The sequence below is a fragment of the Rhamphochromis longiceps genome, linkage group LG7, assembly GCF_057381845.1.
Source record: "Rhamphochromis longiceps isolate RC_006_pf linkage group LG7, R_longiceps_female_GT1.1, whole genome shotgun sequence".
NCBI lineage: Eukaryota > Metazoa > Chordata > Actinopteri > Cichliformes > Cichlidae > Rhamphochromis > Rhamphochromis longiceps.
In genome coordinates this window covers 824501-850160 of record NC_140563.1, presented here as the reverse complement: position 1 = coordinate 850160, position 25660 = coordinate 824501, and the positions used below count along the sequence as shown (strand labels likewise).

The 25660-nt window shown below is 45.5% G+C and overlaps 1 protein-coding gene across 5 annotated transcripts in view; it reads left to right on the top strand.

The window, feature by feature from the left end:
* Positions 1-25660, top strand: part of znf423 (zinc finger protein 423) — a 138750-nt gene that overhangs the window by 32907 nt on the left and 80183 nt on the right. For 4 of the 5 annotated variants that reach the window (XM_085411512.1, XM_085411514.1, XM_085411513.1 and 1 more), the window contains one exon: positions 5745-5942. In XM_085411512.1, the coding sequence (XP_085267638.1) occupies positions 5745-5942 (198 nt within the window). Of the gene's footprint in view, positions 1-5744; positions 5943-18070; positions 18407-25660 lie in introns of those variants that run through there. The other variant, XM_085411515.1, reaches the window with a different exon arrangement.

The window sequence follows — 25660 nt, the reverse complement described above, 5'->3', positions numbered from 1 at the left end:
GCCAGCAGAAACACGTCTCTCTGAGCTGCAGAGTCCCACACAGGCCACAGTAGCATCTCCTGGCTGCCAAATCTAGCACTTGAATAACTACCTTACCTTTGCAGTATTGCAGTATGTTTTATTCTCCTTTAACTCCCCCTCCAGCTTTGGCACGCTCTTTCAGTGCACTTCTGTCACCCTGGGGCAGTTCAGGAACATTTCCCAGAGTTCATTAGTTCCCTAGTTTGCTTCCCAAAGGATATATAGAGATGTAGGATGAACGTGCTGACTGTGTGCGTTTGATTTTTGGTGTTCCAGTTTGTGTCTCCACTAGCACATCCTGGCAACTGCTCACAGAGAGCGCCTGTAGGACAGCGCGTCCATACTGAGCGTGCTCAGATCCCTCATTTTGTTTTATATCTGGTTTCTTCGAGGGGAGAGGGAATCACTTCTCTGTCTTTCTCTCTCCTATCCAATGTTTATGGCTTATTATCATTTAGCTCACTAATTATTTCAATGAAGTCATTTTGATGCTGTTAATGAGAGAAAACACGCACGCGATCTCAACAAATACACCAGTGCTACGAAAACACACAACCCTCCACACATACTGTTCTGTGAGCCTAACGAGTGGTGATTAGTGGGTCTCAGCTAGGCGTGGCCAGGCTGTGTAACATCATTCTGCACCGTGGACTCTGCTAATTCACTCCTCTTTATCTAATTACCCAGGGTTCACACGCACACAGGCATGCAGCGGTACGTTGCGTACACACACCACCTGGATATAGCTTTCCTGCAGATATGCAAAGTGACCTCATTATTCCTGAGCTACCCGTTTATATATTTATATTTGTATGTGTTAATAAACAGTCCTCAGGTTAGTGGCTGCAGCCAGGAATATTGCTTATTACCTTTCCTCAAGAGAGCACAGCGTAAAAACCTCTTTTCTCTGCATCCACACTGATGCTGTGTGCTGCTAATATTTAATATGAAGCTGAGATGTTCATCGTCTCTGTGGTAGTGTATGTATTTGGAACCAATCACAGTGCTCGTTCTGTGGTGCGTTTTCTTTAATCCAAGGTTTCATTTTGGGTTAATAGCTGTAGATGCAACTTTGCAATAAGAACCAACAAAGTGAAAAAGCTGGTTAAGATGCCATGATGACGTGTAAGCACAAAGTCTGCACTCAGGCTCTTTTTTCCCCAAACACTGGGTTTAAATCTTTAGTAGGGGTGCAAAGATACTCGTATCGATATTGAACCGTTCGATGCAGTGCGTTCGGTTCGGTACGCATATGTACCGAACAATACAAAACTTTTCATTTATTTTATCAACTTTCCTTCTGACGATGCTGTCTGTGTTGAGAGCTCAGTGGATCTGAGCTCTCATTCAGATCTGGCCTTTGGAACTATTTTGGTCTTCATGTGACGTATGACCCTGAAGGTAAGCGCGTCATGGACAAAGTAAAACAGTATGTTGGATGTGCCATGCAATGCTCAATTACATGGGTGGGAGCTAGTGTGTTAGCGCAGTTAGCTCGTTAACGTGTTGGCCGTCCAGCCCCATGCGGTTAGCGGAGATTTGCCGTGTTGTGGCCTTAACGTCATTTCAGATTAACGCTGACAGCACTAGTGGGAACACAATGAATATGACTGCACATTTACAACGACAGCATCCTAGTGCAAAGACAAGTGGAAGCAGACAAAAACAACAAGCAGCATGCTACAAACTTTACCCGAGTCATTTAGACAGCCGTTAGCACAGGATTCTCCTTATGGGGACCTGATATGTTTAATATGCTGCTGAGAATATAGCCCAGAAGAAGCTATAGTAGAGCTTTTATTTTGGAAAGAGACATTTCTCTGTAATAAACTCTCTTTTCCAAAGATGAGTGATTCCTCAATCAGATTTATTTTTTATTATTTTGTTGTTTCAGCAACATTAAATTTAAAAACTGTACTTTTGAGTGAAAATATATATTTATAATTTTAATAAATGACAAATTAAAAAGGCGTGAACATTTTTTTGTATTGAAAAAAAAATCAAACCGTGAATTTTGTGTATTTTGTGTATCGCCCTAATATTTAGGTACCCAGAATACAGCTGCTGCTCCATCCAACTAACTGGTTAATTTCATCTAAATGCATGTTGTGTATCCCAGGTGTGACGCAGTCCCTCATTATATGGCTAGAATAAAAATCATCAGAGTTCTGTGAGCGATAGAAAACGACCCACATAAGTCATGCTGTACGTTTGGAACATTTCCTGTAGTTAAACTGCAGGACGAGCCTCTGTGGATGACATAAGAATGAACCGTGTGTGCGCTTGGATCAGAAAATGTATGTGTGTGTGTGTGTGTGTGTGTGGCGTGATTTAGAAAAAGAGTGTGTAGTTATTCCTGGCGTAGCGACTGTCTGTGACTCAGAGATAATGGTTCTCAGTAGAGTAAGTGTGTTCACATGTGTGCGTTCGTGTGTCTATAAGTGACTACAGCTATGTCACACTGTGTGTGTGTGTGGAGTGTGTGTCATAGAGAAAGTGGATGGCAAGCAGATGCTATTTGCGAGGGACTGCTGTCATAATATTCAATCAATACCCTGCGGACACACACTCATGCACACACACAGACACACACCTCTGTATGTACCCCGAGCACCCGTGGGAGTCGCCTGCTTTCATTAAGTAGGCCCGCTGCTCCTCTGTGCTGTGATTGGGTGGAGCATCTTAGAGAAGGAGGAAGGTGGTGTGAGTGTGTTTTAAGAACTAAGTGAAAAAAATGCATAAAGTAACGCAGTGCAGTCATTGTGACTGGAAACACTTTTGTGTACACACTAAAAGATATTTTCTGCTAAATGTGTATGAAATTGAATAGAATGTGTCATAAACGGCTCTTTTAAACCACCGTAGCCTCACAAGGAGTCAATAAAACTGCAGTTTTGTGCTTTTATAGATCTCAGGCAGCATAAAAAAATAAAGGCCGTGTTTATTTACTGCTTATATAAATTTTTCTTTTTCACGGACGATATTACTGTCGTCTCACACACACACACACACACACACACCAGCCCGCCCTCATCAAATTCTCCCCGTAAGAGAAGTCCTAATCACGGGTGGGTGGGTAGCAGAGGACCACAGAGATCGGTGTGTAAACACCAGCCTCTCCTGTTGGCCCCTCTCATCCCTTTATCTTCATCACCCATCTCTCTCTTTATCTCACTGCACAGGATTTGGGGGCGAAACACTATTTAAAAAAAAAAAAGTACTGAAAGAGAAAATAAGGGAGTGATGAGGAGGGAGGGGTGCAAATCCATCTCTTGTCTCTGTTGCTATGACAGCAGGTTGTGTTGGCATGCAATGGAGTTGGCGCTGCCCTCACCTCTGGCATCAGGGAACCCCGGGGACTGTGTGCACATTGTATGTAGTATGTGTGTAGTTGCTTTCTGCACGTATGCATGTTCAGATAATGTACAAATAAAAAAATTGAAATGCCTTTTATAGCAGCCTGCATCGTGTTTTAATCACTTCCTACAAATTTGACAAAAACCTGGTGTGTATTTGAAAAGCCGACTGTTAACCACATATTTAAAGTACGTGTATAGACCATTTGTGTGCTTCTGGTATGTATGCATTCATGTGTGTGCGTGTGCACAATGAGGAGCGTGCACGTGCAGTTTGTCAGCCAAGGGGCTGTTTTCTCTCCCTGGCCAGACGGCGCTCTCACCACTGGACAGATGGCCAACACCCTCCCTCACTTCTTCCCTATCCCTTCATCCCTTCCTCCTTCTCTCCCTCCATCACTGTCTTCCTCTCCTGCGTCCCCCCAAACACCACATCACCTCAGTCTCTCGTTCCCCACCTCCCAGCATCCCCTCATCCCTATTTCCCATCATACCGCTGCCATCATAAATCAGAGTGCTGTGGCGGTTTTGTGCCTGATTCACTTTTCCCTCACATTCCCTAACAGGCGTCCTCTAGCACCCAAACTTATGTTAGTTAGACCTGCAATAATATCAGCGAGGGGGAAAACGCCGTGCAAGTGTACCTGCGCGTACACGCTGATGCTGACCTGGCTACTAAGTTTTAATGGTCAGACTTTTTCTACCAGACTCGCTGAAATTAAGAGCCAGAAATAGCACCATATAACAAAGCGGCGCCTTTCTATCGCGTGTGCACGTTAAACGATGTTTCGAACTCCTCGTGGATAAAACTGACTTGCAGCTTAATCGCTTTGACCTGTAGCTGCACTCTCTTAAAATAAGTCTGGTTTTCATTAGTCGTGGAGCTCACTGGTTCTCGGTTGGACAGGTTTAAAAGGTGAGATTTAACTTTTCTGAGTCCTGCGTTGATGAAGCTTCATGAACTGTGTGATATAATAATTATATGTGCGAGGTTGAATTACCTTATTTTTTGTAGAATGCTTTTAATCTTTGCAGAATTGTTATCTGAAAAGTTTAAACATTGCTGTCCCCACTGCTTATCCTTTTCTTTGCATCATCATCGTCATATTTGCTGTTGCTGATTGATGGTGTTTTATTAAGACTTTTATGTGTTAGCAGGGCTTTTCTTTTCTCTCCTCTGGTATCATCTCTGAAGCCAAGTGTCTTCAGTGTCGTCCTTTTGGATCCTCAGCGTTTATAATGTGATAATAAGGTGTGAAAATGGAGACACAATGGAGCGGTGAGGATTGGGCCTCCACTGGTCCCCTCTCACACTGCTGTGTGCTACCAGGACACACACATTCACACGCATTACGTCACATGCTAAGTGATAATCTACACGCAGTATAAAGTAATTGGCAGTGCACGGCTGGTAACTCACTTTTTACACTGGATGCAATAAATGATAACCAGTAATGACATTAACCACTTCTGTGCTGTTGTTAAGGCTACGCTGTGACACGCTGTGAGACACTTGTGGGGACGCAGATCAGGCGTTGTGGAGAAAAGGACCCAAATGCAGACTCTAACAAAACCTTTACAGGGGGAACTAAACTAGAAACACAGGATCAGGAGCTGGAAGATGATCCGACAGGAGACGAGGGGAGGCTGAGACAATAAATGGGGGAAGTGGAGGCACACGGGAACAGAGCTGAACTGAAGACACTAGATGACAAGAGGAAGCAAACCTGAACGTGAAGCACACAGGACAGGACTACCAAAATAAAACAGGAAGTCACTAACATGGACTGAAGGTGCTCAGACTAGACGCAGGAAGAGTAACAGACACGACAGAGCTGAGGCAGCGAGAGAGGCAGGAACCAGAACCAAACTGGTTTGACTGCTCCGAGGCTTTAAGCCTTTGGCTCCGTATTAAGTCCTGTCAACGACTCTTGGAGGTGATAATACCGACTCTATTCTTCTAACATAAAAAGCCTTTTTGGAAGTGCTTCAATATGAAATTGAATTTGACATCTCAAACTCAACAGAATAATCGAGTGTGACGGCAGGAACAAAAGAAACACAACAACACCAATTAATTATTTAAAAGGCAAGAAAATATTGAAAAGTTTGGTTCGTTCTGTGAATCAGTGTGGACAAATGTCACTAATGTGCTGTACTCTAAACAAAGCTTATTGCAAATACACCTGTGAAATAGCTGCAGGTCTAAGTGAAGGGCACAGCAGCCTAACCTAAAATGACGCAGAGTGAAAGTGGGTAAAGCAGACGGCGGTGAATATTTCAATGGGATCATAACGAATGGCACAAAGATCCGAACTGTGATCGTTCACGGTAACAAAGACACACTTGTATTGTGTTTCTCTGCAGACGTAGCGGCATCTGAAAGAGTCGCCGACCCCAAAGAGGGGACCGGTGCTGAAGACGGAGAACCAGACGAGGACCGCGATGACCGAGATCACGACGATGACTTGGACGACGAATCCATCTTCACCTGTGACAACTGTCAACAGGACTTTGACTGTCTGGCTGAGCTCACTGAGCACAGAACCAACCACTGCCCAGCTGGTAAGACTGGTAATGTGATTGTGGTTTTTCTGTTTTAACTGGCCAGGCTCCCATCACTGTGTGATACTTTATCATAAAACAGTCAGTGATATGTCATCGATACCCGTACATGGTGCACTTAATCCTCAATATCTTGTCAATCAGGACCTAATTAAAGCTCATTTATCATATTGCATCAACATATCTACAGTTAAAAGTGCCGCGTGGTTTCCAGCAGGGAAGGTGGCGTGCTTTCAGATTAACATCAAACACTTAAGCTGTATCATGAAGAATCACTGGACTGCCTTAGTGACACGGGTCCTGCACTGTTCTCTGAATGCCTATAGCTATAGGAATCACACCTACCATAGCATGTGTCCCACAGGGATGGACACACACACACCACACACACAAAGGCCGTTATTAGTAACGGTGTAATTAATGGAGGGACTGAAAGGAACACAGCGGGGGCATCTGGTTCCTACAGATTAATCCAAACAGTCCCTGAACAAGCCGACACACAAACGCACACTTACTTCTCGCTACTGCGAGGCAGTCTCCCCTCGGTGTCTGCGGGTATGTGTGTTTACTTTTGATAGGGGGGATGAAGGAGCAGGGAGGGGGGCGGAGGGCTTTGTTTAAACGGGTAAAGATGGTGTTTCTACAGAGTGTGTAATGTAGATGGTGAGAGCCCCGCTTCATCCACCTCTTATTCACCCGCTGGTTTGACGTCCCACTAGAATTTCATGTAGTGCTTTGTCTCACATGCAGGTTATGAAGTTGTAGTAATACAAAATCAGTGTTTTACGTTGACTTTTGTTAGTGTGGCGTCATAACAAAAATGTAGGAGAACTCGAGGCAAACGCACGGCAGAGGTTCCCGTCCCCCCTCCTGCTCTGTGGGGATGAGCTCAAGACGTGGAGCTCAATATGAAGGTTTCACTGTAAACGGCAGGAGATTCATCCACGCTGGTCACAGCTGACTCTGTCCGGTCTTTAAGTGATGACGTATCAATCCTGCTTCCAGGTCCAAACTGCTGTTTATTAAGGCTGTTGTGTTTTTAACATGTTTTGTGTCTTGTTCGATTTAATCTCAGGGTTCATACGCCTTTTTCAGGGTCAAATTCAAGCACTTTTTAAGCACTTTCAAGGTCCCTTTTCAAGCTTTTCCAGCTCATGCCCCCCCCCCCCCCCCTCGCCAAAAAAAATAGACTGCATGTTTCAATTCGCATCACCTCAGTAAGACCATGTGAAAATGAAAACAAATCATCCTAGGTGAGCTTACACACCTTTTCCCCCTTTTGTTAAGAAATAGAAAAACGCACCACACAAAAATACTGCAAAAGGAAACGGTCGCCTTACATACATCGTGTATAAACTCAAAATGCACATTTCACTTAAAAATTAAGATGTGAAAATGTGAACAAATCAACTTGTTAGATATTCTTCTCCTGTTGAAAAAACAAATGCCCCACTGATTGTGCCCCACAGGCCTCAGTGTGAGCTTGAAGACATTTATACTGTTTAAGTAGTTTAATGTGTCGGTGCTGATACACAGTTTGAATGAAAGCCGGGGAACTTTGGTAGCACAGAAACAAGTGACCATATGGATCAGTCATATTACCATTATTTCACCCAAAGGCACCAAGTTAATGCTTAAAAAAGCTGCAGCAATACACACAAATATAAACAGTACTTGGTGACAACTTTGCTTTTAGCCTGTAACCCTCTGGGGTCCAGGGTGTAACTGGCCGTTTCTGACTACTTTTGATTTGGCCTCATATTTCACCTTTAAAAACCGTTATTTTCTCATTTTGACAAACTGTCAGCACAATTTATCTAAATTCAGACAAAATGTAAAATACAACTAGAAAGTGATATTTTTGACTGTACAAACCACAGGCACATTTAACGAATCATTGTCATAACTTGAAATGCAAAGAGAAATTGTACATTTTTAAAAATATGCACAAGTTTTGCAAACAACAAAGTTATTTGGTACTATTTACCTAAAAATGCAGCCAAGGCTCAGAAGTTTTTCATATAACCATTTAAAACTATGTACAGAACAATCAGGTGCTCTGCATCAAATAAGAAGACACACAAATTATTTATGCAACTCCAAAAAATAGTTTGTGTCACTGTAACAGATGAGAACAGCACAGGGATAAACCTGCAGGTCTGACAGCAGCTGTGTCAGCGTTTACACTGCAACCTGCCTTTGGTGGCTTTAAGGCAGCAACTGTGACCATCACGAGTAGAACTGACACACAAAACAAAACAGCACACTAACTACACAAGACAACACACTAACTTGAGACTCCAAACACGGCAAACGTCACAAATCTCTCACGTATCAAAACTCTCTCTCTCTTTCGCTCACTCCTAAAACTTCCCCCCCTTCCCAAACAACCAGATGCCACATGTTGCCATATCATTTTTTGATTGGTCAACATGGTACATTTTTCCACCAATAGGGAAGGAGTGTTTTTTCTTTTTTCACTCACAAGCAAAGCGTGTCTGCTAGCGCTCTCCTTAGAAACGCCGTTTTAACCGTTTCTTCCCGGAGTAAACGCCACTGTTTTATTAAAAACAAACAAACATCGGTTTTACATGGCCTATCAACACAAATGGTCTGTATTTATATAGCGCTTTTCTAGTCCCTAAGGACCCCAAAGCGCTTTACATATCCAGTCATCCACCCATTCACACACACATTCACACACTGGTGATGGCAAGCTACATTGTAGCCACAGCCACCCTGGGGCGCACTGACAGAGGCGAGGCTGCCGGACACTGGCGCCACCGGGACCTCTGACCACCACCAGTAGGCAACGGGTGAAGTGTCTTGCCCAAGGACACAACGACCGAGACTGTCCAACTGGGGCTCGAACCGGCAACCTTCCGATTACAAGGCGAACGCCCAACTCTTGAGCCACGATCGCCCTATTACAATTTAAACACTGGTATATAGTATGAAGTCTGCACCTTCGACCCAAGTTGAAATGGAGACTCTGGGTCCGTCGACCCCAGAGGGTTAACCAGAAAGCCTTAAGTTGGCTAGTTATGTATCAGGCTAATGTTTAAAGCTTTCACTTGAGTAAATTAACTCATATCACTGCTAAGTAATGTTAGCTAAGTTCACAGCATATTCCATAACAGCACTGCCATACTGCATCACACTCAGTGCATTTCAATCATTTCTCCAGCGAGTTTGATAGCAAAATAATAATCATAATTAATAATAAAAAAATGGCATGTGTAACGTACACGGAAAATTATTTACTAGGACTCACCTATCATGCGACTGGAGAGCGCAAACTCCGCTCTTGTCGTTTTCCATCAAACACTCATTAAAACAGCAACCTCCAGGTATGCTAGCGCACTCATAGCCGACTGGCCGAGGGAGGGGCGGGGTCACACGTTGAAACAGACAGAGGCGCAAGGCAGCCCAGGCGGGGAAATTTTGCTTTTACATTTTGCGACTCATTTTATTTCTCTCTAAAAGGACCAAACTTCAGCCAGGAGAACAACTGAGATAATCCATCCACAATACGAGGTTAGTCATTCATATACTGCTGCATGGGCTGGGCTGTAGTTACATCCTAAGGTTTTAAAAACTGAGCTTAAATAAATGATTAGTGGTAATAAAAGCCGAGGGAGGTCAACAGGGATCACTGACTGTTTTAGGAGCTTTTTGAGATCAAATAGAAGAAAATACAAAACATTAAACATGTTAACAACACAAAAGCCATATTAAACGCAGACTACTTTAGACCCGGAAGTAGGATTCATCACGTCATCACTGAACAACCGGATTGCCACTGTTCATTTTAAAGCTCAGTGTTTAAACCCTTACGATGTAACTGCAGCCCAGCCCATGCAGCAGTATGTTAATGACTAACCTGGTATTGTGGATGGATTATCTCAGTTGTTCTCCTGACTGAAGTTTGGTCCGTTTACAGCATCCTGCCATGCGATTGCATTTGTCCCTAACCATCAGGAACCCTCACGTTAACTTTTATTGAGTGGAAAAAGTTGGCGTTCATCCTCCAGCTTCACTGTGTTTATGTTATGCTAACATAGCTGTGTAGCTAGCGATCACGTAGCACATCATTATATAGCAGCTAGCCCAACTTCAGTAACCCTACAAACGTCACTGCTGTTTAGTTTCCTGTCTTCATTTATGTTGGAAGTGACAGCAGAGCTGTACCTTTGAATTTTCTCAGAAATCTCTCAGTCAGAACATGCTATATCATGTTTAGGTGGAAGCTAGCGAGCTAACTTCCTGCTAACTTCTAACTCTGTTAAACTTCATAAATCCTGTTTTGATGGATGCCTTAATTGTTACACCTGGTAAAGCAGCAACGCTGATGATTTTATTAAGGTGAAATAATTTAGAGAGTTTGTAACTCTCAGTGATGCTGCAGTGTTCGTTTGACTTTGGGACCTGAAGTGGAGTTTGGACCCGGGAACGGCTAATGATGTCAGACTTAAAGCCCGGATTGTTTAGTTACATTAATATTACACTGACATTCACTTAAAAACTCAAAAGTTGAAGACCCCTTCCTTTACATGTCCATGTCAGTTCACAGACACACAGAGTGCACACTCAGATCATCACAGGGCCAGCAGCTCAGAGCTGCTGTCGGAGCACGGGATGTGGCCTGTGATTTCAGCAGAGGAGTCTGGGGAGGGCTACATGTTGCTGAGTGAGAAAGCTGAGGGAGGAAGGGGGGAGGGTGAGAGGTAGCGCAGTCGAAAGAAATGAAATGAAATAAAAAAACATGTTTTTCCCCGGAGAAAGAGCGGTTGAGATTGCACAGTAATCCCACGGCTCGGTGGGATGTGTGCGGGGTTTTGTGCATGTGGGTTACTCCGTGTTGGTGTGTCATCGTGTGTAAAGCTGTACATGTTTATTTGTCTTATGTGTGCGTACACGTGAGCATGCAGAAGGGAGTACGTATGAAGTTCGTGGTGGGACCACAGCTCTGTGGTTATTATTGAGGAGAAGGCTAAATGAAGAATAAAGAGTCCTTTTGAATTCTCTGGTGGAGGCCCGGGGGAGTCGAAGCATGGACTCACACACGCACACACATATGAAGCAAAGACTGCTGGGAATAAACAAACGCCACTCTGAATCTGCATGAGTGAGGTAATGTGTTCGTGCATTCTGAAGTTTGATGTAGTTTGATGTTTGTCTCTGAGCAGAAACCAAACGACTCAGATATCGGCCATCTTGGTTGAGGGTGACCGATGGGACCATCTTGCCAGGAGTAGCTAGCTATGATGCTAGCTCGCTGTTAGCTTTGAATCAGCATGGGAAAAAGTTACTGAGAGGTGACGCTATGTGACAGAAAAAAGAAAAAGCTCAAAACACAGAAGACTAAATCCAAAATTGGCTTTTCAGTATTAATCTCCCGTTCACCCCAAAATATTGTTGAGAAATTATGGGATACGTGACATAGCTCCTCATTAACCCTGAACACTCTTGATAGAGGGTTTCATGTCTTGTAGGAATAAAATTTTAGCTTTAGTGGACTTTGTGCTGAAGTTCATAACCAGGAAAAGAAAAACTCAAATTTAAAGAAGATTTTTAAAAAATCAGCCATAGTCCTGCAAATTTCTCAAAGCATTTACATTCTTGGTAAAACTCTTATTACTGTATTTCCTCAAATAAAACATTTACAGAATTAAATGTTGGGTCTCCCAAAATGAACGGTCACTATAAACATTTAAAGGCCTCGCCTACACGTCATCAAATTTGACTTTTCTACCTCTGGACTCTTTCACAAAATGTTGTGTTTAAAAAAACAAAAACAAAGGTTTTCTACTCATTAACATGCAGCAGATTTTTACTCTGAAATGGTAACAGGAAGTGGTGAGTTTGCATAGTAGGGATAACGCATTAGCTTTAGCATGGCACATAACCTGAAATAAGGCCTCCCTCCATTACTACTCTGTTGTTCTTATGTGAAGTCCTTTTACCCTGTGCAATAGACGTAAATGAAAACTTAGGCCACTATTTAATGATGTCATCCTCCCACAAATCCAAACTCACTCTGTTCTGTCTGCTGCGTCTCTAAATCTCTGTCACATAATATTTAAACTTTTCAGATTTTAGTGCCAGTCTCAGTTACATTAGTTATATTTTCAGTATCAGTTACTGAGGATTATTTTGTCGACATTTGTGAGTCTCGATTTGTAGCTTGAGAGCAGTGGTTAGTTAGTCCTGAGTTCTCCACACACACACACACACACACACACACACACTGGTATCTGTAATGCTAACTATACTTTTGTTGCAAATGGGTCCCAGGTTAGCAGCTAGCTGCTGCTGTAACACTGAATGGGTCCCAGGTGCGAGAGTGAAGCACCAAGTAATTCAGTGCCACTCTAGCAGAAGGCCTATAAAGAGGCGCCATTAATTTGAGTGGAAATTGGACAAACACACACGCGCGCACACAGTGGCACAGATCAATGACACATAAATGTGTATTCACCCACTCAAACACGCACATACCCACAGACCCCACACATCTGGTCAGTGTAATGCCACATTAATGTGCATGAGCCTGATAGCTCAGCTGGTTGTGTGTGTGTGATAGAGATTACGTGCCTCGATTACAATAGTGTTGTTATTCTGTTCCACTGCAGCATTAAGCTTCTGTGACGGCTCTGCTGTTTGAATTGTGAATAAGATGCGTGTGTGTGCTTCTTCCAGCGTGCCCTGTAATCAAATGGTTAACGCACACGTAGTTGTACTGACGTCGTTAATGCTCAGTTTGTCACATTTGTGTAACACCGTTTTATTTAAGTGCACGGTGCTGCTTTATATTCTCAACTCTCCCACACGCCTTAGTGGCTCTGGGTGAGCTGACTGGCCGCGGTGTATACAGCGTGTGATATTTTTATGTGTGATGTGTGTCTGCTGCTTTTAGTGCATGCGGGTCTATATCCTGTGTGTGTGCAGTACGGTGTGAGAGGGACAGACTGAGAGCGTGAGCCCGGGGGAGTGTTGATGGGTCTCGGTAGGAGTCAGAATGTGGAGCAGAGGCTCCCCGAGGAGAAGAGGAGCAGAAAAAAAGCCTCCTACAGATCAAATGGAGAACATTCTCTGGCCTTCCTCTGCCACATGAACACACAGACACAAGCAGACACCCACATCCTATTAAGGAAACCCAAAAGCTGTCTCGCAGGCCGCAGCATTCCAGGATCAGTCAGTGTGATGTGTTTAGAGATTCAAATGGCTACGAAGGCCACTGTCTGTTACGATACATGGCACACACACACAGATCTGCGCGTACACTCACCCACAGTCAACAACGTCCACACTCATGCTAGGTGTGAGTGAGAAGTGCAAGAGGGCAAGAGATTGTTAAAGATGCCAGTAAAAAGCACTTGAGGGAGGAAGTGTTGGGAAGGTAGGCTCCAAGTCAACGAGGGAGCTGTCAGTCAAGGCGGGGGGTGGAAACTGCCGTTGTCAGTGACAAATAGCAAGTCATTAACCCAGCGAGTGGCTGGGTGAGACGGTGTGGGTGGAAAATGGTGAATGTGTGCGTCCGTGCAGGAAGAGAGCGGGATACTGCGCATATTCGTTCTGAAGGTATTTGTGAGGTCTGTGGTAATTGAGCGCATACAGCTGCACTCTGGTCTATTCTTTTTCCTCTCTCAGCGGGAGAGAGCACAGATTTCCAGGGAGCCTGTCTAGCTGGGAGGGAGCAGGAGATAAAGAAGGAAATAAGGGAGGAAAAGAAGAGAATTGGGAGGGAGTCGCGGGGGACCGAATGAAGACAGGTGAAGAGGAGGGTGGAGCGTGGAGGCCAAACTCGGTGGAGGGGTAAGGGAAGAAGAGGAGAAGCACACGGAGCAGGGGGGAGAGCGTGTCTGTTGGCGCGTGGGCCCTTGGGTGGCTGGTTTGCCTCCCGCGGGACGTCTTCCCACAACTAAGCTCTCACCGTCTGTCGCCACCCGCTGTCACAAACGCACACGCAGAGGCGCACACGCACCTCGCCGCGTCTGTCGTCGGGATAGCAGCTGAGACCTGCGAGGCCGAGGCTCTTATTAAAACCACCGATCACAGATAGGAGGGGTGTAAGGTAAAATTACAGACCGGCGCTCGCTGGGACGACACTTCCTGTCCAGTAGCTGCTGTTGGCTGACAAAACAAATAAAAATAATGTGCTTTTCCCCTTTTTCTCGCCTCCTGTCTTTTACTCGTCCCTCCCGTTCTTCGCCATGTGCCCCCCTTCTCTCTTTCTGCCCCACTGCCCCCTTCTTCCCTCCCTCCTTTCCTTCCCTCTGTGTGTCTGTACCCGGGGGTGGCCCGAAGATTCCTGTGCTAAGCCCTTGGCATACATACAAGTGCACAGCGCACACACAGACACAGCTGGCTGCCGCTCAGGTTTTCCAGGGAGAGAGCAGGAGCCCGGCACCAGAGGAGAGGGGGATGGAGGGAGGAGAGCGGCAGAAGCAGAAAGGGGGGAGGTGTGAGGGGCTGCAACATGCAGAGAGGGAGAGGGAGGGATAGCAGGGAGGGGGTGAGACGGAGAAGGGTTGTTGTGAAGTCATTTTTCATCACAGGGTTCGTTTTTCACCGCAGAGTTCTCCCACTCTCTACATCGCTCTATTTCTCTTTATCTGTCCTCTCCTCCTCCCGTTCCCCTCCCTTGATCCCACTTTGTCTCTCTTTATCTTCCCTTTTTCCGCTTTTTCCCTCACCTCTCTCCCTCGCTCTCTCCCTCTTGCCTAAACTCTTTGCGTCCTCTCTCTGCCTCCGTCTCTCTCTCTTTCAGCCTACTTTCTCCTTTATGAAATATGGATGGGAGCAGTTTTGGGCGCGCTGAGAGGTTTGCAGTCGGAGGGAGGGAGGGATGGAACTTGGGAACTGGCAAGGGAAGGAGGGAGGGAGGGAGGGAGGGAGGGAGAGAGGGATGGAGCTCGTGTCTCAGCAGACATGCCTTGTGCATGCACCTAAACACCTCACTGAGCAATCTGTCAACATGTCAGCAACACATGTTTGGTAAAAAAGAGAGAGAGCGGTTGGAAGGAGAGAGGAGAAGAAGAAAAAATCTCTCCCCCTCCAGTGGGAGTAATGGCTCCCACCAGGGCTCTGGAAATGCTTTGAATTCAGCAGATTTCTATTGCGGGGTCCTCCCCCGGGGGCGTCTTTTTACAATGCCTGCATCTCAGAAATTTGAGCCCGAGGACCCCTGGGGGCTTCCTTTCATAATGCCTGAAAATGTAGGGTTATATTGTGTGCTCTTCCCCATGGGGCTTTTATTAATACCTGTATTCACTGCCACTGGAAATTACACAGGCGGCGCTGCAGGGGCCCTCGCTCGCTCCAGGAAGGGAGAAAGACTCTGCGGGGACGTTTTCTCTCTTCCCCTCTCTCTTTTCTTCCCTTCGTTTCCCCCCTTTCCCCCCTCTTCCTCCTCCCCCTCCCTCTCCTCCTACTTTGACTCTCTTCCCTTTTTTCTTACTTAATGCAAGAGTGAAAAAGAAGAATTTGCCAAAGGACACAAGAAAGTGTGTTGTGTGTGTGTTGGCACCAGCTCACCCTCTTGTATTCAGCCCTACTTTGCTCCGAGGAAAAGAAACACTCGATTAAAAATGTAACTTCCTTCTTCTTCCCCTCTTCTGTCTCTCTCATCTCTCCTCTCTGTCTGTCCTTGTGTGACTGTCTGTAGATCTTGCAGAGAGTAAATATTTGTGTGTGTGTGTAAAATGGAAATGCTTAAATCCATAGTCCAGCGCGTCTGATTTTGCATGGAAATTGAGACGAGCGCTTCTGTCTCCGAACGTTCATTAGAATTCTTCAGCCAAAGGCTTTGCAGCTTCTCTCTGAGTGTCTCCGTGCGTTTATTGATCAAATATTTACACAGCAACATTATAGAAATATACATTTACATATCTCTGAATAAATAACGTCTGTTGGCTCTCCGCAGTCGAGGCAGTTTAGCTTTCCCCGTGTCTTTTTCATTCTCGAGCGTCTGCTAACCCTGCCCTAACCCCTTTAAACAGGAGTGTTGGACTCATGCTGTCGCACAAAGATGTACTGCGGAGCTAAGTCGTACGTCAGATGCTCTTAACTCACAGAGATGCTGCTGTCCTGAGTATGACTCTCAGATCTTTGTTACAAGACAAACTTGAAAGCAAGGCAGTGATTGGCTGTCACTCCCACGGGAAAGGCCCACAGGTAGATGCTACGGTTGGTGTGGGTGTGACTTTTGGAGGTAACTGTTGCAGCAGTATGTTAAACTGTGTAACTGGACCCCCCATTGGCGACAGCAGGCTCAGTTGAAACATTCGCACCACTACTTGAGCTGGCTTACGTTCGTTCCTTTCTTGGTGGTGATGATATCTCCACACGCTGCTGTGGATATGAACCAGGCAGTAAATATATGAGGCTGCTCCCTCGTTCACACAGCAGGAACTCTGCATGTTTGATTTGGCAGATTTTCCTGACGTGACCTCTGAGGGATCGGTGAATGTGTAACCCAAAATTAGACATAACACAAAACACCTCACCCAGAAATACTAACCTGGTGCATTATGGAGCTGGTTCCCCTTTGTGATGGCGCTGCTACACAAAATCAATGTTTCGTTGGCCAAACTTTGACTGTTTCCACGTTCTCAGTGTGGAGGTGAGACAAAAACACGAGTGTGTGATTGATTTTATTTTTCCTCTGGAGCACAGCTGAGGGTTTAGAAGCGCGTTGTGTGTTTGTTTGTGTGTAATCATGTTTTGGTTTGGAAAGCAGGTACCTGACATGATCCACGCATGTGTTTACTGTGTGGCAGTATCTCCATGTTTTCATGTGTGGATGTTAGGATAGAGTTGTCACGGGGCTGTGTGTGAGGGGGATGTCGGGATAATGAGGAACAGGCCGTTCCACTGGATCCAGGACCCCCCCTCCTGCTGACACCTGGAACCTTTTTCCTCGGCTCCCTCGCTGCTGCTTCTTTCTCTCTTCCCAAGAGCCCACAGCTCCCGTCACTCTCCCCACTTTTGCTTTTTTCCCTTTATTTGACCATTTTGTCCTGTGTCTCCTCTCCTCTCTCCTGTCCTCAGTCTTTCTTAGAGCACACAGACCGCAGTGTCTCGCTGCTTTCCTTCCTTCCTTCCTCCCTCCCTCCCTCCCTACTTGCCGTCCCTCCCTGCTGAGTTCTCAAACTCTAAACTGACCACATCCCTTCCTTTCACCCTGTCTCCCTTCCCCCCACAAGCCTCCTCCATTCTCTCCCCATCATCCCTGTTCCCCGTGGAGCTGGCCCCAATGCTCTGATCCCTTCCTCCATGCCCCCAACCTCCCCACTGTGCCCTCCCAACACACACACGCACACACTCGCACACACACATCCACCCTGTGGTGACTGGCCCCACAGCAGCCCCTGTCTCCCTCCCTCCCTCTGTTTTTCCACTCTTTCTTTCACTTTTTCCCCACCTCTGTCTCCCACACCCTGTTTGATGCTTTACATTTGTTATGCACTTCACTGAAGCTGTTTTTCTCCACTTGGTACTTTGAAGGCAGGAGTTCACTGCATTGTTCAAGTCCTCATTCAGGTTTCACACCTATGTGTGCACTTCAGCGGTAATCGAGGCTTTTTACTCTTTCTAAATGAGGGCAGGGTTTTATTGGTGGCTTTTGAATGATGGCTTTACAGATTTTTTTTGAATGTGCAGCTGAAAAAACCCTTGTGTAACCTTAAGCCCCGCCCTCTGTCAGAATGACGTGTTGTTTTTATTGTAAGTGGTTCCAGTCATTTCGAGTTTCCATAAATACACATGTTCCCTTCTTGATTAGACCAGCATCCTGGGGCACCTGTGTGTCGTCCGACACTGGACCACCGTCCGTACTGACCCCCGTCTTTGGATCATTTACATTTGTGGCTAAATTTTCACACATTTACATGTAAACTGGAACCTGACTGAGACCACATCCACACTAATGCGTTGTTCTCCCCGAGGGAAAACGCAGCGTTTTGGAAACGCTCTCGAAAACTAATACATTTGAAGACGGTGCTTTCGCGTCGCAGTGTGGACAGCGAAAACGATGACGCATGTTAGTCATGTGATGCAGTCATGTGACCAATTAAACAAAGATAGCGGAGGGCAGCAGTTGTTTTGTTTGAGTTAGTATCAGTCTGCACGCGCTCCAGAGAGCTTTTCTTCAAATTCTTTAATTCTCACTCGCTTTTGCAACTTTGTACTTTTGTGTTACTCGCAGCAACAACTCCACCTCATTGTGAGTCCATTTAACAAACTCGGTGCTTTTCCTCGACATTCTGCCGCGACGTTTCAAAGAGCCGGAAAGTAAATAAGCGGCAGACAGAAATGAGGCAGGTCGAATCTTCTTGTGTTTCACGCATGTGCAGGACTGGAACGTCAGCGTTTTCTGCCTTTTCAATGTGGACGCACAACTCTGTGAAAACAACAGCCTGAATGACAGAGGCAAACAACAACAGTTTGAGTCACCTGTGGTGAGTTTGGTGGCTTTGCTAAGGACAGGTGTCACCTGAGGGACAGTGCTGTGATACTTACAGTTAGTAACAGTTGTAAAAAGAGCTTACTGTGGCTAATGAGCTAATGGTTTCCATTAACACCACTCTCTAATATTTTTCTTTAACTGGAGAGTCGTAGTGATTGCAGGTGTACTTTGCTGTTGAACTTGGGTTATTTGTACCCGTTGGTCTTATTGTGGACCGAAAAACACCAAATCTGTGCATCTCTGATTCTTTTTCCAGATAGGAAAAACTGCAGACGTGGTCCCACGTCACTTAGACGGAGCGGACCTTCGGCCTCCACCTGCACTTCTCCTTCCTTACCTGGAATACCCGACTCTAAGCTTTTAGAAAGGTTTACGCAGCCTGCACTGTGACAGCTTACTCAGTATATTACAAAAATGGCCTATTTACACTTTATCTCTTTTTCTGTTGTTATAATGAATTACTTCAGCCTTGCCCTCGTGTTTCTTACCTTGATCTAACACTATGCAGGAAATCTGAACACATAGTATGCTAAGTTTAATACAAAGGTACACCCAGGTGTGCAGGCACACACACACACAGAGTTTCAGTCACAGACAGTGGTGGCAAAGGGCAGTGTACCACAGGGAGAGGGCCCATAATAGTTTTAACCCAGTGCTCAGGTGTGACTCGCCTTTGTCCAGCCAAATGTCAGAGAAAAGCAAAACTCCGGGGAGAGGGCTGGGGCTGTAGGATGGGGGTGTAGCAGAGTGCAGAGGAGCCTGAGAGAATGGACGCGCAGAGAAAGGAGCGAGCACGGACGCGTCTTATACGGAGCTAAAGATTTCACTAACAGAGCGGTCAGGCGGAGTCTGTTTGTCTCCTCAAACCAACCGAGTGTTGTGTCCACCGAGCGAGCTGCTGTTTCTGCCAGGCTTTCCGTCTGGGCCCCCGGTTATGTGGGGGCTGGGAGCCATGCTCCACTCTCTCCACGCCTCAAGGCCTCCCTGGGGGGGGGGAGGACCAACTCTGCCAACCTCGCGCTCCGTTTCCCCCACCTCAACACTGAGCACACAGACGCTGACGTCAGCTGCTCTGGGCCTTCTCCCCTGGGTGCTACCAGAACCCTTTGTTTCCCTCCCTCCTCTCCATCTTTCCTTCCACCCCTCCTCACTTCTCTCCTTGTCCTTTGTCCCTAGAAATAGCTGTCCTGCTTAGTGCCTGATTGGAATTCACTTCACTTTGAGAAGTCACAGGGAGAGCCATTGTCAAGTGTGTGTTTGTGTGTGTGTACTCATGGCGATCATGAGGGCATGCATATTTCTTGTACATGTTTTGTGCGGCTTGTGCAGGTAAGCGATTTGTTGCTGTGTGTCAGGAAGGAAATGAGCTGCACCTGCAGTGAAAGGTGTTTGTAAAGGAAAGAGTTTATATCTCGACATCGAAGCGTTTCGTTAATTCTCAGTGAAGGAGCTGCCTCGTTATCACGACCGCCAGTTTAGACAGAAACGTAAAGAACAATCTGGTGTTTTGATACTTGCAGGCTCTTGACGGTTGCACGCCTTCAGGTTTGTCTCTGCGTGTGGTTGTTGCAGGTTCATTCATGGTTATTTGGCATCTCAAATAAACCAGTTTCCAGATGCAGCTGATTATTAAAATGTCTAATTGTGTAACCCTTTTACTGGTAGCTTTAATGAACTCAGTGAAAGACATCATGCTTCGATGTGACACACACACGTTTCTCTAATACCTTCTCCACAGTGATGTGCTTTAACAGTTGTAAGGCAGCATGTTGTGTGCAGGCTTTCCTTGCGTGTGTGTTTGTGTGTTCATGCGTGCTTCTGCTCCCAGCATGGATTCTAGAATCGGGGTTAAGGAACAAGAGAATTCCTCCTTCGTATTCCCTCTTTCCTCTCCCTTCGTCTCCAGCTCTGCTTCCATCTTTGTCTCTACCTCAACCCTGCAAGTGGGATGTCTTAAAATATTAACCAATCTGCTCTTCATTTCTCAAATATGGTAGAAAACACACTGCTAAATAAGTCAGGAGACAGGCCTGCCGGGAAGCGCAGAAGAAGGGGGCACTCGACTAAACAACAAAACAACACAAACAACAACAACAAGGAAAGATGGAGGCAGAAAGAGCTCTTACACTGGATTAGCCAGTTGCCGTGGTTATTGCCTCTGTCGATCTTTCTTTTTCTCGGGCGGGCGCTCGACTTTTTTCGACTCTAATGAGACCAGCTTGATTGGAGCATTACTCTGCACTCCAGCGGCTCAGTGGCCGACCGAGGCCTTCCTGTGCTGCTGGCCGGGGGCCGGAGGGAGCGCCCGGCGTGAGTAAGATGCACCGTTACGTGGGCCCGCTTCCATCCTGTGTTCCCCGCTCCTGTTTCCTGGGATTGTGTTGAGGCTAGGGCTGATTTTGAAGGGGGATATGGGGGAACGGGTGGTGGATATTTCTCCCCCTTGTAGGCTGCCAAGCCGTGCGGTCTGCGAACGAGCAGATAAAATTGTGTGTGTGCGAATGTGAGTCAAAAACTGCTAAGGCTTGTGTACAGAGATTTGTGTGCGCCCGTGTTTTGAGCGTATGTGGGTATTTGGTGTGCGTATTGGGGAGTTTGTCCTCGGAGAATAGTGTGTGCGGTGGTGGTGGTGGGGTGTAGTGACAGCTGCAGAGGGGGGCCGGGGGGGCTTACTGCTTGCTGGCTGATAAGGGGGGCTTCACATCAGAGACATGACGAGAAGACTAATAATTCTGCAGCACAACACGCACAGACACACACCAACACACCCAGGCTCATAGAAGAGAAGCAGTGTGAGGGAAAAGTTAAGGAAAGCTAGATAGTGCTGTGGGAGTGTGTGTGTGTGTGTGTGTGTGTGTGTGTGTGTGTGTGTGTGTGTGTGTGGATTAACACTGCTGCCTGACAGAATAGGAATCAGAAAGATTTGGATGTTTAAAGGTGCTTTTAAACATCACATTGACTCTTAGGTGTGGGACACGATGCAGGAGTGAACTGCAGTACTTGTGAAACACCGTCACAGTCACTTATTCCAACATCTGCAGGTGGGACTTATTTAAAAGAGAGAGAGGTGCAAACTGAGAGGAAATTAATCAAATTAACTGACGATTTGACCTGTTTTTGGGGTGTTTTTGTTACACTGATATAAACATAGAGATAATCCTTGTTGTGCATTTTCACCCCTATTAAAGAACAGATAATCCTCCTGATTTTTGGGAAAAGGGACTGGTTGGTGTAGCGTGCCTTTGCTTTATACAACATGTCTCATTCACGCTTCATCAGAGGGTAGCTGGGTCTGCAGACTGGGATCGAACCACAAACCTTCCAGTTAGCAGGTGACCTCGTGAGCTACAGCCTTAAGATTACAAACAGGCATGTCCCGCTTTTGTTCACTTTACATGATACTAGTTGTTCTGTGTGGTAATGCTATGTAAGCTTTGTATACAACACTTTTGTGGAATTACAGCCTGACCTCACTTCACACTGTAATACAGGTTTTTATGCTGAATTCCAGTCTCTAGTTGTCATGTCTACTGAGATATTATGACATGAATATGTGGAGATTTAGCTGCGTATAATCATAAGCACAGGTGTAATACTGCACAACATCAGAGCCACGACGTGCAGCACAAGCTGCAGTAAGAAGCGATGCTAAATATATTCACAACAGCTGTCTGGCCTTTTGAAAGAGTGTCCAGTTCTCAGCAGGTTCAGAATGAATCCACCCTGCTAGTGCTGGGCGACATGACGATATATATCGTGTGAATGACAGAAAAGTGTCTATTGTGCCATTTGTCTTCTATCGTTTCTAACCTAATTTTACAAATTGTTACATAAAATATATCATTAACCCTTTAAAGCCGGTTGGAGTGGGCACACTCCATTTTGTGTGACTATTTTTAAATCTCTGTAGAACTGGAACCGTGTAGGCTAGCGCAATAATTTTTTAAGCATGTGAAACCGGAGGAGTTGTACTTACATCTTATGCCATCAGCTTGTCCTCGGCCATGGTTTCTTTCCACATAAAGCTTTGCAAAAACTGCATAAAAAGCACTTGCAGCAAGAAAAACATAATATTCCAGAAACGCGCTTTGCCATCCAATCAGCTGTTCGTAACACTTCCTACATTGGAATAGACGTCAGCGCGAACGATCGCATGTCCGCCATTACCTGCCGGAAACCGGAAGTGACGTTGTGGACGTTCTGTCTGCAGCTTATTTATTTTCCAGCTCTATGAAACGTCTTTGAGTTTGCGAGGACCGCTCTCACGGCGGCCAGTAGTTGGCGGAGGAAGAGGTGGGCGAAGAGGAATCCCCCGTCATCTGGCCCGAGCAACGATAGCATGTTCTCCATGAGCTCGAGCGCGGTACCGCCACCCAAGCCTGACAGGTTGAGGAGCTTTTCGGCTCGTTCAGCGTCGGAGAGGGCATAGCGCCGAAGAAGCAGCTCTTTAAGGGCGGCGTATTTTGTGCAACTTTTTTGTATTCACGGTTTTGAGGGATAAACCTCTTAAATTTCTCTAACTAGAAATATATGTAAAAAAAACAAAACAAAAACAATTTTCAATTTTTTGTAGTTTATTGCACTTTTTTGCAATTTATGTAGTTACTTTGGACTTAATGCAGACATATTATTAAAATTTGGGCTATAACGGTTACATTGATATATAGCAACTTGAAATGCTCACACAAATGGCACTACAGCATGTAAAAAAAATAATCTGGCAGACTTGGTTCTATGGCAGGTCTTAAAGGGTTAAATAGCCTGTGGCAAATGTATTAGTGTTGTCTTCTCACTATACATACTCTTAACTTTATGCAAGAGAAAATAAAGTATAAAAAAAAGATATTTTTGGCAAAGAAACTCCATCTTGTGGTTTTGCGACATGGTGCTGCTTTACGTGCACCCGGATTTGCGATATGCTTTACGGTAACTCAAAACGATGGACGTGCGACAGGTTGCAGTTTCATGCCCGGACATGCAACAGGCAGAGACAGGCAGCCCAAGAAGAAGCACTTTTACCAAAAGAGGGGGTACGTCTGTGATTTGGTGACATTTTAGGTTCAACAGCACCAACACGGAGCAGAAGACGCCCATTTGCAAGCTATGCTATAAAACTATTCCAGGACCCGATGGCAACACAACAAATCTCTTCTATCACCTACAGAAGGTCCAGGAAAAAGAATACTCAAGAATCCAGAAAATTTGAGCTAAACCAAGCTGTGGAACGACGGGAGCAAGTTGGGAAAAGAAAAACTATACCAGCTGAAGATACAGCAGCCTTTCACACGAGGCCCTTATGAGAAAACGTCCCAGCGGCATAAACAAATCACAGGCGCCGTCTCGCGTTGCATTTGCAAAGGCATGGCCCTGTTTATGTAGTTGAGAAGGACAGCTTTCGTGACCTCGTCAAAGTCCTTGATCCGAGGTACGTTATGCCCGGTCGTAAGCACTTCAGTAAAGTCAAGTTGCCTCGCTTATATGATGCATGCTGGGCCAAAGTAGAGCAGGATGTTTGCAGTGTCGTGCATTAAGCCTTGGCTGCTGAGCTGTGGACGAGCAGAGATACGCAGCCCTACATGAGCGTAACCATCCGCTTCATTAACAAAGACGCTGCGCTCGCTGTTTACAGACTGCGGACTTTCCAGATGACCGCAGGTCAGGTGGTATATCGTGATATATATCGTTATCGTGATATAAAATAATTCATATCATGATAAATATTTTTCCCATATCGCCCAGCACTACACCCTTCTTTTGTTTCCAGTAACTGTAATTATGTGACTGATTATATGGCTGTAATAATCACACGTCCTTGGGATTTCTTTGATTTTTCTATGTGCTAAATCATGCTGAAAACAGCTGATCAGAGCTGATTTACACACTGTGGTTTTAGCTGTGTGCCACCGTGTACCAGTACTGCTCCGAGTACCGCTCTGTTACTCACCTTTGCGTCTCACATACTCAGTTTTTCCCATTAAATCTGTTCCATTAGTGAAATATGTGTTTTTTCTCTCTTCTTTTTTGACGTAATAAAAGCCCCACCAGCCCTTAATTATGCATATTTTAGTAATACAATCCAAGTTAACGGTTCAAACATTAGTACATAATAAAACTCCCGAGGCTTTGCTTTTAATTTAATTCGTTCGTTTAAATTAATTTTTGGGGCATGCTTGTGCTTTTAGCTTGCTGCTCTGCAGAGGGGAGGGGGTGGAAATGAGAGAGAGTGAGAGAAAGGAGTGAGAGGGGGCGAGAACGTCGACATCAGGGTTTGCTCAGGGAGATCAATCTGTTACAGGTGTTTGTGCTGGATGGAGGCGCTGGCTGATGCATGATGGGAAAGGAGTTTACTAACCAACTGAACGCAGATGAAATTTTATCAGCTGTGTTTGAATGTTTGCATCGAACAAAACAACCGTCACAGAAATGAAGGAATGCAGAGTGACAGCGAGAAAGGACGGGCTGGTTGTGAGGAGCTGGAGACGAATCACGGAGGAGCGGGAGGAATACAGGGGCTGGGATAGAGGTGGGCATACAAGGGGCCCCTCGAAAGGCATGAGAGCACAATGAAGCCCAGTCAGTCAAAGGGCCAGTTCCATTTCTCTGCTCTCACCACTCTATTAGACTGCGTGTGTGTGTGCGTGTGTGTGAGTGTGCGTGTGTGTGTGTGTGTGTGTGTGTGTGTGTGAGTGTGTGTGAGAGAGAGAGAGACATAGAAAAAGAATGTGTGCTCATGTTTGACTTTGCTGTGCCTGTGTGTCCATGTGCAAATGTTCAGCTGCAGGTCTATCCGGTTGTTCAGTCTGACGTCACTAGCCGTGTCTGGGCCTAAACTCCGCTGCAGGTCCATATATCAAACGATCACTGTGGCATTACTGAGAGTTGAAAAACTGTCTAAAGTCTTTCATCTTTAATAAAATGATCAGCGTTCTGCTCTACCAGGTGTAACAATTGAGTTTAACATCCAGGCATCCATGAAAACGGAATTTATGACATTTAACGGAGTTAGAAGTTAGCAGGGAGTTAGCTCGCTAGCTTCTATCTAAATACAATATAGCATGTCCTGACTGCGGGGTTTTGGAAACAAATTCAAACGTACAGCTCTGTTATCACTTCCAGCATAAATGAAGACAGAAAACTAAACAGCAGTGATGTTTGTAGGGTTACTGAAGTTGGGCTAGCTGGTATATAATGATGTGCTGCGTGACCGCTAGCGACACAGCTATGTTAGCATAATATAAACAAGCTA